The sequence below is a fragment of the Enoplosus armatus genome, chromosome 20 (assembly GCF_043641665.1).
Source record: "Enoplosus armatus isolate fEnoArm2 chromosome 20, fEnoArm2.hap1, whole genome shotgun sequence".
NCBI lineage: Eukaryota > Metazoa > Chordata > Actinopteri > Centrarchiformes > Enoplosidae > Enoplosus > Enoplosus armatus.
In genome coordinates, this window is record NC_092199.1 from 10,811,604 (window position 1) to 10,823,503 (window position 11,900).

Here is an 11,900-nt window from a genome sequence, read left to right on the forward strand (position 1 = left end):
GCATCGAACACAGTAGTCAACGTTGTGCTATATAAACATATATTACAATAAATTAAGTAATTAACGTGAATAATGAGGCAAAATATGTTTGTTAAAATTCCGCCCGGTGTGCATTCAGCCCGGTATGCGATTGCTGCCGCTGCTCAGGAAGTCGTGCCAACAGTAGATCTGTACTACACACACCCGAGCTGCTGCCGGGTATTCGCGCTGTCGATGGACTATCCATATGATGTTTAGTCAGTGGGAATGCGCAGTGTAGCAGGACCAAGCAGACCGTCACACAGTTCTTCTAGTTCAAAATGGCGCTATGTTTACGTCTCTACATAATCGTGTATTATCCCTAGCAAGTCTCATGGAGAGCTTTGGTGATTTTATCCACTGGGAAAGATAGTCGGACCTAACCTTTAGCTACAACACCAGTGATCCACGATAAACCGGACATTCGGTAATGACAATTTAAGGCACGTATTTTATCCAACTGCTGTTTGCTGTTTAGAAATAGCTGACGGTTAGTAGGGCCTGGCGTTAGCTAGCAAGTTAAGTCAAATAAGGACAGGATTACGTTTAATATGTGGCTTTGTTGACTGCTCACCATTCAGCCAAGTTAACAGCTATCCTACCTGCTAAACGTTATAGGCATGATATTACTCTTGACTAGCTCTCTCCAACACCTTACCTCGCATGCCTATAGTTATTTTCAGTTGTACTAAAATGTATCTTTTCATATTGCTTCTGTTTAGCAGATCTGTGGCTCTAAAGTTCAGCAACAGCAGCAGGAAGCATGCAGGCTGAGGCCACAGACTCTTCGCTGAGAGAGGGCATAGAGGCTCCCAGTGTGAAGGACGCAGAAAAACCTGCAGCAGGCAAAGAGGAAGAGGGCAACACAGAGCAACAGGACACGGAGATGACTTCTGCCACAGAGGAGGACACAACAGCCAAGGATGAACAGGGTAACTCCATTAAGAAACATAAATATACAGTAGTATCTGCAGCTACACATCTTGAAAGCACACATAGTAGGCAAGAGGTTTTACCATTAAGTAAAAAGTCTGAAAAGTGCCCAATACAGATGTGCTGATTAATATCTAATGTGACAAAAACTAGCTGTAGGGAATAGTACCAAGGGATTAACAGTAAATGGTAGGTAACTGCATAAGTAAAAATATCCAGGTTAGGTATAACGTGCATGTTCAGGAAAGTGCAGAAGTGTAAAGAGCAGAAAATATAAGAAACTGAGTACAACTGATGTATAAGAATAATGTGTAAGTAATGAAATATATAAGTAACCATACAGTAGGTAACCTGTAGTAAATAACACACAAGTTTAAACATTTCTAAATGAGGCCTTTTAATTCAACAGTATGTTTCTTACTAAAAAATATAATAATATAATAATAAAAAATAACATTGAGGTAAACACAAGGAACCACTGTCAGATGCAGCCCTCCTCATGTAATTCTTTTGGTAGACTACTTTACATGTTTATCGAGTAATCCTTAAGTGAAATCTTTCCGATTTCTCATTTAAAGGGTTTACAGTATATGAATGTGTTCAAAAGATGCGTAATAACTCTTGTTTTGACTTTTGTTTTCCTTCACCAATAGCTGTTATGTGTAGCATTATATATACAATATCACAGTATAATTTATCTTTAGTACTTAAAGTAATGTACATATTATGTAATACTGAAGTGATATAATGATGTATGATGCAATAAGCTTGTACTGTTATTCCTACTGTGGATTTTTCTGTCACTCAACAGCTTTTGTTAAACTGACTTGCTATGTGTTTTTGCTGACTTCTCAGATGGAGACACAGATGCAGTGAAAGGAGAGGCACACAAGGATGCACCTGAGGCAGACTCAGGGGTGGATGGTGAAGAGGGAAAGCAGGCTGCAGTAGTGGACGGTGAATGGGAGCTTGCATACAGCGACGAGGAAATGGAGGACCCCAAAAACTGGATGCCCCCTCCTGCTGAGATCAAAACACTTTATGAGCTCCTCGCTAAAGGGGAGATGCTGGAATTGAACTTCATGCCCCTCCCTAGGAGGCCCCCTACACCTGAACGAACCCCCTCACCTGAGAGAGATGACGAAGAAGAGGCGGCAAAGGAAAGGGAGAGGGAGGAGAGAGATCGCAAGTCAGTATTACAATTTCTCATCTTGTCATCTCGCAGGATTTCGGTTTGTGTTTGAGAAGACTCATGACTTTTTTATTTTTATTCCAGGCCTCCAAGTCCAACTGAGTTTGACTTTGATGAAGAGCAAATGCAAGCCACTCCGAAAAATGCCTTCATCAACAGACGCAGAACACCAGGTGTGACAGGCAATAACTACTGAGATTTGAGTTTTAAAATTTGTACTCTTGACCTGCATAAGCTAAATTAATGAATGGTGTTTTGTAGCTCTTCACTTTTGGGTTTCATTAAATTCTGAAAGCACAGTAAAAGTGATGGTTTGGTGGTTTTAGGGAAGTCTGGTTGACGTGTTTCTTCCTTCTCTCCCAGGATCTTCAGCCCGCTCCTCTGTGAAAAGGGAAGCTCGGCTGGACAAAGTGCTGTCAGACATGAAGCGCCACCGCAAAATTGAGCAGCACATCATGCGCACGGGCCGAGATCTCTTCAAGAGCGACAAGAAGCTGGAGGAGGCTCTGTCTCCGAACAGCCAGAAGGAGCGGGAGAAGGAGAGGGAACGAGACAGCAACCCGAACACCATCTTCTCTCCGAGGCAGAGGAGATACTGAAGTATTAAGAGTTGAGGACTTGCCCAGAGGCAAATGAGGCCAAGAGCTTTCTAAGGCTTTCTCAAAACTTGAATTTTTTAATGTAACGAGTTTTGTATGTTTTATATGTGTGTTTTGTATATTGGCAATAAACATTTTAACCTTGGAGAATCTTAACTGCTCTGTTGTAATCAGTGTGCAGTGAGGGTGGATGGGATAAAAATCCTCCAACATCACGATCACAATAGCCGTATCTATTGTGGTATACTGAAGTTTGTTAAACTTCATGGATGAAATAAAGATATGGATGTATTTTTGGCTGATGCAGTGAATTAAATACCTGGCAAATGGTAAATATATATGGATGTGAATTTTGTCCTTATTTTCTACCAGTTTTCACAGTGTGGAATTCCCTTCATAAAATATCCAATTGAAATCCTTTTCATAATGTAGCAAGAGTATGATCTAGTCAGAGATCAGTACACTTTCCAACGCTCAAAAGATTTGGTAAAACATTAAAATAATTACATACATTCTTGGATTCCGGTGCCCTCTAGTGGCTCCCTTATGATGGAGCAGTGATGTCCAAATTCAAACAAGGTACATTATTTTTTTTAAAAATGGCACAAAACTTAAGGGAAAAAAGACTCAAAGCAGGCTCAGGACAGAGAAGTATATTTTAGCTAAGTTTGAGTAACAATACAGCCTTCACATAAGGCTCAGAAGCATATAGTATAATATGTATGCATAAATATGCATTCAAAACCACAAACCAAATAAATAAATAAATAAATACTTACAAATAAATAACGAGCATTTTGTGGAATATACAGTACATCAGTTGAAATGTTTTAGTATTGTCAAGAAGCAGTACCTTATGAGTTCATGGAACAGGGGAATGGATGTTCTGTGTTCAACATGCCCACAGTTGTCCAGATGTTTTGGCACACGCTGCCCTGTCTTTATCGTTTCTGAGCTTTGTTGTATTTTTGATTTTTTCCAGATTTAATTTCCAGGACAGTGAAGCTGCTTTAAACAGACATAAAATGATAAAACTAGCCAGTTTGTTCATAGAAGGTTCATAGAACCGGCGGCTCAAATAAACGACTCAATGTTTGAACCAAATCATACAATTTAAAAAGGTTTAAACAATTCATAGACTTAATAATGGTTAAAAAAACAAATGAGTTGCCATGGACAAATGTGCTGCATGTCAATCACAAGGGAATGCATCCCTACAAAATTATTTTTCACTTCAGTTTCCCTTCAAACTGCAACATTAGAAGTCCCCTAACAAAGCTATAAATACTCAAATCTCATGGATCCTTGAGTGAAATATTCCAGCCAATCAAATGGATATTTTGAGATTCAGCACCAAACTAAAAAAAAACAACACACATGTAAATTCATTTGAAACTGACTGCTACTGTGCATCACTTCCCTGTATGCAAAAAAAAACACTTTGTGATACCAGTAAATGGAATGAGGTCATATCTACACTGAAACGAGAAGCACTGCCATAACGTTTGGGGGTAGTTTGCATACACTAAGCTGTAAAACCGTGAAATGTTTTGTTGTAATGCTGAAATGTCACTGTTCAAAAATGTCTGTAGAAACATCAGTTGAGGAAATGAGACAAAACCTAAAAAAATAAAATAAACATTGACCTAATACTGACATGGAAATAAGGACAATTTTACATCTGCTATGTACACCCGTCACATTTGTCTGTCTGAGGGAGCCTCTCCTCTGAGGGTAAAAATAAATAAAAAAGTAAAGAAACTGCAAAGAATGGGGGAGAGGGGGTAAGGCAGCAGAATACAGTCTTATGAGATTATCTCCCTTCTAAAGGTGAGTCAGTCTGCAGGTTGATTACATTTTGTTAGAGTGACAGTGACTACATAGAGGATACAGATAATAAACACTAACAAGTCAAAATACTGCTTAGCCGGGATTTTTTTTCTTTTTTGAAGGTCGTCTTCATTACTAAACTGAATTAGGCCTTCCATCTACAGCAAATGTACTAACATACAATATAATACATTCCTATTTTCCTGCTCTTCCTATACCGTGAGGCAGAGAGGACTGAATTTGATCTACATGAGGGAAATATCCACCTATGCTTGCTATACATCCAGGCAAATTCCTCTCAGGTCAGTGCATGTTCCTATTTGTCACAGTGCCTGATGACATCTTTAAATACTGAGTGCATTAACACTCCACTTGTTTCCCACAAACTGAGAAGCTGAAGTACTTGAAGGCCAGCAACCAAATCATTCAGCGGTTAAGACTTTGATTGCTGGCCACAAACACTTCAGCACTATTTGAGGCCATCGTCTGTAGCTTTCTTCCTGTTGCTACTTGTTAGAAGTCTCACTTTTCCCTCATAGCTTTCTTTCCTTTACATACTCATTGGTACATTCGCCTTCCTTCCCTCCCCACCCTCCCCTCCACTCTTCTCAGTGAGTGGCCAGCTCGGGCTCTGTGGAGCGCGTGCTGTAGCCGTTGGAAGGCTGGGGCAGTGCGTTGCCATCCGTCTGCCGCTCCTTGGCGGCGGCTGTGCTCGCACGTGGTCTTTGAGAGCGGGAGGAGCCCATGAACAGTCGCAGGGCGCCCCTGCAAATGAGGGAAAACCAATAGAGCTGGGGGGCCATGAGCAGAGCAGCCCCGAGGTTACAGTGCCAGGGCACAGACAGGGGAACCATGTGGAAGGGAATGGACGCGTACCTGGATCCATACGGAGAAGACATAAAAGGATTGTAAACACACATTCTGAGCCTTATTTCCATAATCCATAAGATAAAGACCACGTGGCTGCGCAAGTTACCGACCCCAGCTAAGCAAGACAGCAGAACATGAGAAAACAGAGATGGAAAGACAGACATACCTTCCATAGACGTAGTAGAGGTAAGGGAAGAGGAGGACTCGACAGATGAAAAAAGTGATCAGCATAAGAGCCCCATTCACTTTGTGCAGGAGAGTGTGTTGCTGTTTGTACTGAGAGCGGAAAAAAACAGAGGGAGAGGTCGAGAGAGAGAGAGAGAGAGAGGGGAAAAAGAAAAGCAAGCAGTACAGTTTGGTGAAAGCTGACTGTGTTAATCTTCTTTGCCATCGTCATATCATTAATACTAACTAACATTGCTATATTTGTTAATAATATCTACATGGACTGATCAGGAGGCGATTGAGAGCACAGTATGCCATGCAGCTGGCTGATTTCTACAGGAGGCAGTGAAGCGGTCCTTTTTTTATATTCTCATTTGTTTACAGCAGATGACTAAACTTATCTTTAACCGTCAACCTGCTTCAGCTTACAAGCTTACACGCATTTCTCTAACAAGGTTTTCCTCTAGCCCATTCACTAGTCTCTTATCCTAGAATTACATGGCATCCCCACCAATATATACTCCATTGTTATTCATTGTTTCTTTATTCTACAGGTATAAGAGGGCGGCTATACGAGGCCACAGATTTGAGCCCGCTGCTGTTTATCTAACGGCCACATGCACTGTTGTCAGGGACAGGAGGGCCGGGTTGTTGAGTGATAGAGGGTAGAAGGACAAGCTGATATTGTATCTTCTGAATATCCAGTCTAAATACTAGGGGCTATATTCAGAGGCTAACAGCTGTGGGAGCCTCAGATGGGGGACAAGCAGAAAGCAATGGAGGGACAACCTTCACCCGGACACTGAAACATTGTACACACATCCACACAAACCTAAAACAAATACGGGGGTGGGGGGGTGCAGCTCCTACAATGTGTATTCAAGCAAACTGTGTTACCAATTAATGACTGATGTTTCTGACAGTGCTGTTCGTGTAAGACACAGTCAGCAGGAGCCGGTGGGCATGAACAAGCTGCATGCCGGGAAAGACCGGAAATATATTCTCCATTGAATGAAAAAGGGTGGAAAAAAAGAAGTGGAGAGTGCAGAAGAACTTTAGTGTGACACATGCAACAGCACACTCAAATCTTCTTTGATGCTGAACCAAGACACTTACCTGGATGAGTATTTTTCCTAAGCAGACAGATGGAGTGCTGAGCTCAGCCATGAACATTATACCCTGGAAATAATCTCCCTTTCCTTGTCGCCAAAACTAGAGAGAGAAAAAAAAGAGGTTGATTATTTCTCGAAAATGCAATTACAGCTTTGTTCCTTCGTGGACTTTTTGGTAGATTTGCAATAAATACCCCTCTATAAATAAATATGCAGTTGAAGGCAACAAGAAAAAACAATTAACTACTAAGACCTACTTTCACAAAATCAGACAAACTTGTGGATGGCTTTTTATTGTCTGAATGCATGGTGAACAGTGACCTTTGCGTAACTTAGAGATGGAGGAGGGAGGCACACTGTTAAAACTTCTCCAAACACATCTGCTTTAATTAGTTTAAGTATAAATTTGTTTATCTCACGCTTCTAACTCATGTGTTTACACACACACACACACACACACACACACACACACACACGTGTATATAGACAGTTTAGGAGGTGCAAAAATTAGTCTGAAATAAATAGGTGGCAAATAATTTCTGTTGATCAAAAAATTCGTATCAACTATTTTTTAGGCAAAAAAAGCCAAAGATTCACTGGTTACAAGTTGTCAAATGTGATTTTCTTTTTGCTTTCCCTTGACTTCATCGTATAGGAAATTGAATATTGTTGTTTTATAAAACATCAAAAAGCCCAAACAACTAATCGAAAATAAAAGTAATCGTTACTAGCAGCCCTAATAATGTAATCATATATACACACACTGTGGTGAAGTAGTATAAAACTCAGTATTCAAGTTCATTTCCAAGCTTTTGAGGAGATACTTTGGAGTACGGTTAACTGCACCACTCAACATACCTTCATACTGCACATTTATAAAGACATCTATTTAGTTTGTCTCACTTTGGATAAAGATAGAAAAACACTTTTCCCCATAACCACATTGTCCCTTTAAATATGATAAAAACGACCTAAGAGTGGGTAGTTGCATATAAAACATTCAGTGCTATACTTTCCCACTGCCTCACTCAAATCTCAGTCCAACAGAAAGAGCAATGTGTGACAGTTACCACAGAGACGGGGAAGCAGACGGTGACCATGACAACATGGTGCAGCACCATAAGGAACTCGCGACGCAAGTAGCTGGTCAGTGCTGATCTCATGTGCTGGGGTGCTGCCGAGGCCTCCTCGTGCCCTTTGACCCGCAGCTTGTACCAGTAGCACATGAACATTGCGTAGATGTCATACACAAAGTAGGGAACAGCAAACATGATGTAAGAGCTGGTCAGCCAATGCCTGCATAGAGAGGAAGAGAAGCCGGCTTTCAAAACAGAAAGGAAAGAATAGATATCAACTTAACAGCATGAGCAAAGAATTCACTCAAACAGAGTTTTGTTACCAGCAAGAACACTACTTTTCTGATACCACGTTTGCCTGTTAAGTTGGTAACAAAAGTTTCTTTGGACACATCTTAAAATCCCAGTGCAGTTACTACCCTAAAAAAAGAACAGCAATTCCATTCTGCAATCCAGTAAATTCTCAATGGACCCCACCTCACCTGAATTTACAACCACCTAAAACAGCGATAAAATAGAATACTAAATTAGTTTAATTTAATTCTTTTTTTTGGTTTACACTTGTCGCTGATGTATGACGAGAAGTCCAAATCCCATAGTGCCTTTGCATGTTGCATCTTAAACCTTCCTGACAGCTGAATTGTTACAAAGACTAAAAAACAGGACAGGCTGGTCGAATGGGATGGAATATATTCTGAAGAGCATTTCTTGACTCACTGGTCCTCGATGATGTCCTCGCAGGAAGAAGCAATGATGTAGCCAGCTGAAGAAGCCATGACTGCCTGAACTGACGACACCAACCTGGGAGCAGAGAATGGCAAGTAAACAACAAATAATGTGTTTCTCATTAGCCAAGGAAAGGTTTTAGACTGTCTAGTTAACACACGGTAAGAAAGTAATGCCCTTACGCTTTCATGCAGAAACAATACAGCTGGAAGAACTTGGTAAAAATGACACAACTGCAACCGCAACAACATGCCATACTTGGGAGTCATGCAAAAAACTGCACATGAGCTTAAGTCTAAAACAACTTGGATGGCACTGTGGTTAAGCACCACAAATGGAATTTCTGGGGGCACACAGTTGTCATAAAAGTATAAGAAGCATCCAGGTATCCATATGACATGTCTGCATCCATAAGGTGCTCCCATGTAAGACCACACAGACAAGAAAAGTTTTTAGACGGTCTCACCTGGCAGATACTATGACTGCATCTCCTTCGCTCCACCTGAGTGCTGGGATTGACTTCAGGCATTGTTTGGACAGTAGGAAAAGGCCTGGAAAAAACATAGACCCAGCAGCTAGGATAGTCAGCATGGTCCCTGGCGATCTGTCTGAGAGGCAAAAAGTTCAGTGGGCAATCTGGTCCTTGAGATCTGTCGCTCTCTTTCTCCTCTCTGAAAAACACAAAATACCAATTGTGACTAAACAGTTCATATTGATCTCACTAGTGGCAACTCCCATGTGTATACATTGGCTGCACTTACTGAGATAACGATAGTGCACTATCAAAGTCCAACATATGTGGCAATACATTAGTCTAGTCTTGCCATATGTAATAAAGATGAAGTGGGGTAGACGGAGGGGGTATCAAAGAAAGTCCAGGCACAATAAACAGGTTTCTATTGAGAAGAAAGCAGGGGAACTATATAATGCTGAGTGCAATGGCAGAATATCACATAGAAGGGCCTTCTGTGCAGCATGCTGCCCTGTCCATCTGATGACATTGTAAGCGTTATTCACGTAACCATTTATTCCTAGGCAAACCATGTGGTACTTCCATGTGGATTAGCAGTTTGCTTACACTAAACTAGCTGACTCGTTAAAAAGTTGAAGTCCATTAGCAAAATACGCATTGCGCTATTTTAAAATCCTGAACGTCGAAAATATCGACATAGGCATGGGCTGCTGGTGTTAATGGTTGCTAGCGACAACGTTAGCTAATGTTACTTGTCCAGAAAACGAATTACTGGCCATGCTTTTGGCAGGTATGAATCCAAATAAGCGAATTGAGACCGGCTGTAGGTTGACATACAAGCTAGCTAAACTATTCTGATCGGCCAAACTGTTAACCGTTAATATTAACGTTAGCTTCAACAACTTTGTCTAAATTGTGCAATGTTAAGTCCGAGAGCACACATGACAAATGTACTTGGTACTGAACTGGCAATACCATAGCTATACAGAAGGCGTTCCACTATACACAAAAGCTAGCTTAGTTAACATAACCTAAAAATAACACCACATAGCTACAGGTAACGCAGATTAACGAGTTTTATTATTTGGTTGTCAACTTGTTAGCAAGAAGAACTGGGTCAGCTTGCATACAAATATGTAGGTTTAGAGAACAGAGACCATGTCGCTAACACTAAATGTCACCCCTCGCCTTGGTAAGCATGACCAACTGTCTGTGCTGTTGAATCGCATGCTAACAATGACGCTAAGAACGTTAGCTAACGTTAGCATCTCCGAAATGTAACGTTAGCTAACTCTGGCAGTTACCACTGGCTTAGTTAGCAACGATTTCGTTTTGCTCAAATTCAAATAACGGTAGTTAGCAAGATGATGACACGCAATAAACGACAACAGTAATTGACTGTGCCACTATCTATGTTTGGTCACTCATTCGTGGCAACATTATGTTGGCGTTAAACTGTTTTGTTAGCTTGTTATTTGTTTGTAGCAGTTAGCAGTAGCAACTACGCTAACCGACACCGGGAACGCTAACCATAGCTAACAGGCTAACAGATTGGAGTTTACACATGTTTAGAATAAATGAAAAATCTTAAGCAGCATTTACACAGAGACTCTGCGGAGTTCAGTCAGCGGCCAGTCGAAGCTCGTGTCCTGCAGAAAGCGTTTAACGTTAGAGATCTCCCAGGGGTCTCCGCCTCGATGATCCGCATGTTTATGTGGCCACTTCAATGTCTGAAGGGTAGCAGCAGCGAGCTAACGCTAGCTTGCAGCAAGTTAGATCGACATCAATGTGGGGGCACCTCACTGAGAGCATTGGTGAGTAGCCTGCGATCTAGCCAGCTTAAGCAAATAGCCAATTTAAAACACGGCAAACCGACGAAACAACAACGACACGATCTGATCCAGGTGTCAAGGTAACGTTAGCTGGTCCAGTCGCTATGTCATCTCATCTGTCTCGCAGCAGACCAGAGATGCCGCTGCCTCAGCCTCACAGATGCAACGTTGACTCAACGCCGTGGACTGCTGCGCCAGCTAGTTCCTACAGGTCCAGGCAGCAGCTGCCAGCTCATGACATGACGAGAGATTTGCACCAGTCACTGCACTGCATTTTATAAACTGGGTTTTGTTGTTTTCTATGCAGGGAAATGTTGAATGGATTCCTCATAAGGAGGTCATCTATTCCAGCTGCAACATAGTTTGCAATATCCAATCTGTCCACTTCAAAAATACAGTTATTTACATGCAAATAAAAGGACTCAGCATTTATGTATTTAATTCAGAGAACCGTTGTAAATCTGTTAAAGGAATTAAAGACAGCCAGATAGTTGCTTATCCATTAATTCCATTTGTGTCTGTAAAGACTTGGAGAAGTGTTTTATCTTTGACAGGTTACTCATTTGACCTTTGACTCGACCAGCATTTGCAAATAGACTGATCAATTATCAATCCTTAGCAGCAGATTATCAGAGATGATTACATTTTGCAGTTTTGTAAACCTTGACATGTTTGGAGGCTTGCAGATTACATGCCAATCAATGCAACACTATTCATGCTTTGCAGTGATAACGCAGCCCCCTCCATAGAGTTTAGGCCATGGTAAAACTGTACCTGTGGCTTGCACTGCTCCTACAACTGGAAAGATCTGTAAAAGAGTACAAGAAGTAGTAGTTGAAGTAGTACTTGTTGTCTTATAACCTAAAATGGAACTTTGGTCAGTGAAATATCTCCTTTTGGTCTGCTATACTATATGGTCACCAGCTGTGTGTAATTTGCAACACATACTGTGTCCATACCTAAGAGTTTACTCAAAGCTTGTGCAGGGGAGTAGTAAGAACTTGACCAGTACATGCAGACACAAGCACACACTGTATATGCAACAAATATACATGGCATACATACATGTCACTTG

General features: G+C 41.2%; 2 protein-coding genes across 3 annotated transcripts; one reads left to right on the plus strand and one right to left on the minus strand.

Moving 5' to 3' along the window:
• The first annotated feature begins 309 nt into the window (after positions 1 to 309).
• pagr1 (PAXIP1 associated glutamate-rich protein 1) lies at positions 310 to 3,080 on the plus strand. Of its 2 annotated transcripts, none has more exons than XM_070927088.1 (5): positions 310 to 445; positions 744 to 950; positions 1,807 to 2,140; positions 2,228 to 2,316; positions 2,507 to 3,080. In XM_070927088.1, the coding sequence occupies exons 2-5, from the start codon at positions 782 to 784 to the stop codon at positions 2,740 to 2,742; spliced, it is 828 nt and encodes a 275-aa protein (XP_070783189.1). In that variant the 5' UTR covers positions 310 to 445; positions 744 to 781; the 3' UTR covers positions 2,743 to 3,080. The 2 variants fall into 2 exon arrangements, with proteins under 2 accessions (XP_070783189.1, XP_070783188.1); XM_070927087.1 differs by having other exon boundaries at positions 320 to 445; positions 741 to 950.
• A 2,100-nt stretch (positions 3,081 to 5,180) lies between these two features.
• Positions 5,181 to 10,730, minus strand: tlcd3bb (TLC domain containing 3Bb). Its single transcript, XM_070927086.1, has 7 exons — positions 10,596 to 10,730; positions 8,988 to 9,192; positions 8,513 to 8,596; positions 7,790 to 8,015; positions 6,724 to 6,819; positions 5,609 to 5,718; positions 5,181 to 5,448 (listed from the first exon to the last, which is right to left on the minus strand). Exons 2-7 carry the CDS (start codon positions 9,110 to 9,112, stop codon positions 5,181 to 5,183), a joined length of 909 nt encoding a protein of 302 aa, XP_070783187.1. The 5' UTR covers positions 9,113 to 9,192; positions 10,596 to 10,730.
• Positions 10,731 to 11,900: the final 1,170 nt, after the last annotated feature.

Coding starts and splice junctions, on each gene's coding strand:
- tlcd3bb (XM_070927086.1), bottom strand. CDS start 9,112: ATGCTGACTATCCTAGCTGCTGGGTCTATGTTTTTTCCAGGCCTTTTC. Junction 8,016..8,512: donor GAGGACATCATCGAGGACCA/GTGAGTCAAGAA, acceptor CTCTCTATGCAG/GCATTGGCTGACCAGCTCTT. Junction 6,820..7,789: donor TCTGCTTCCCCGTCTCTGTG/GTAACTGTCACA, acceptor TTCTCTCTCTAG/TTTTGGCGACAAGGAAAGGG.
- pagr1 (XM_070927088.1), top strand. CDS start 782: ATGCAGGCTGAGGCCACAGACTCTTCGCTGAGAGAGGGCATAGAGGCT. Junction 951..1,806: donor AACAGCCAAGGATGAACAGG/GTAACTCCATTA, acceptor CTGACTTCTCAG/ATGGAGACACAGATGCAGTG. Junction 2,141..2,227: donor AGGGAGGAGAGAGATCGCAA/GTCAGTATTACA, acceptor TTTTTATTCCAG/GCCTCCAAGTCCAACTGAGT.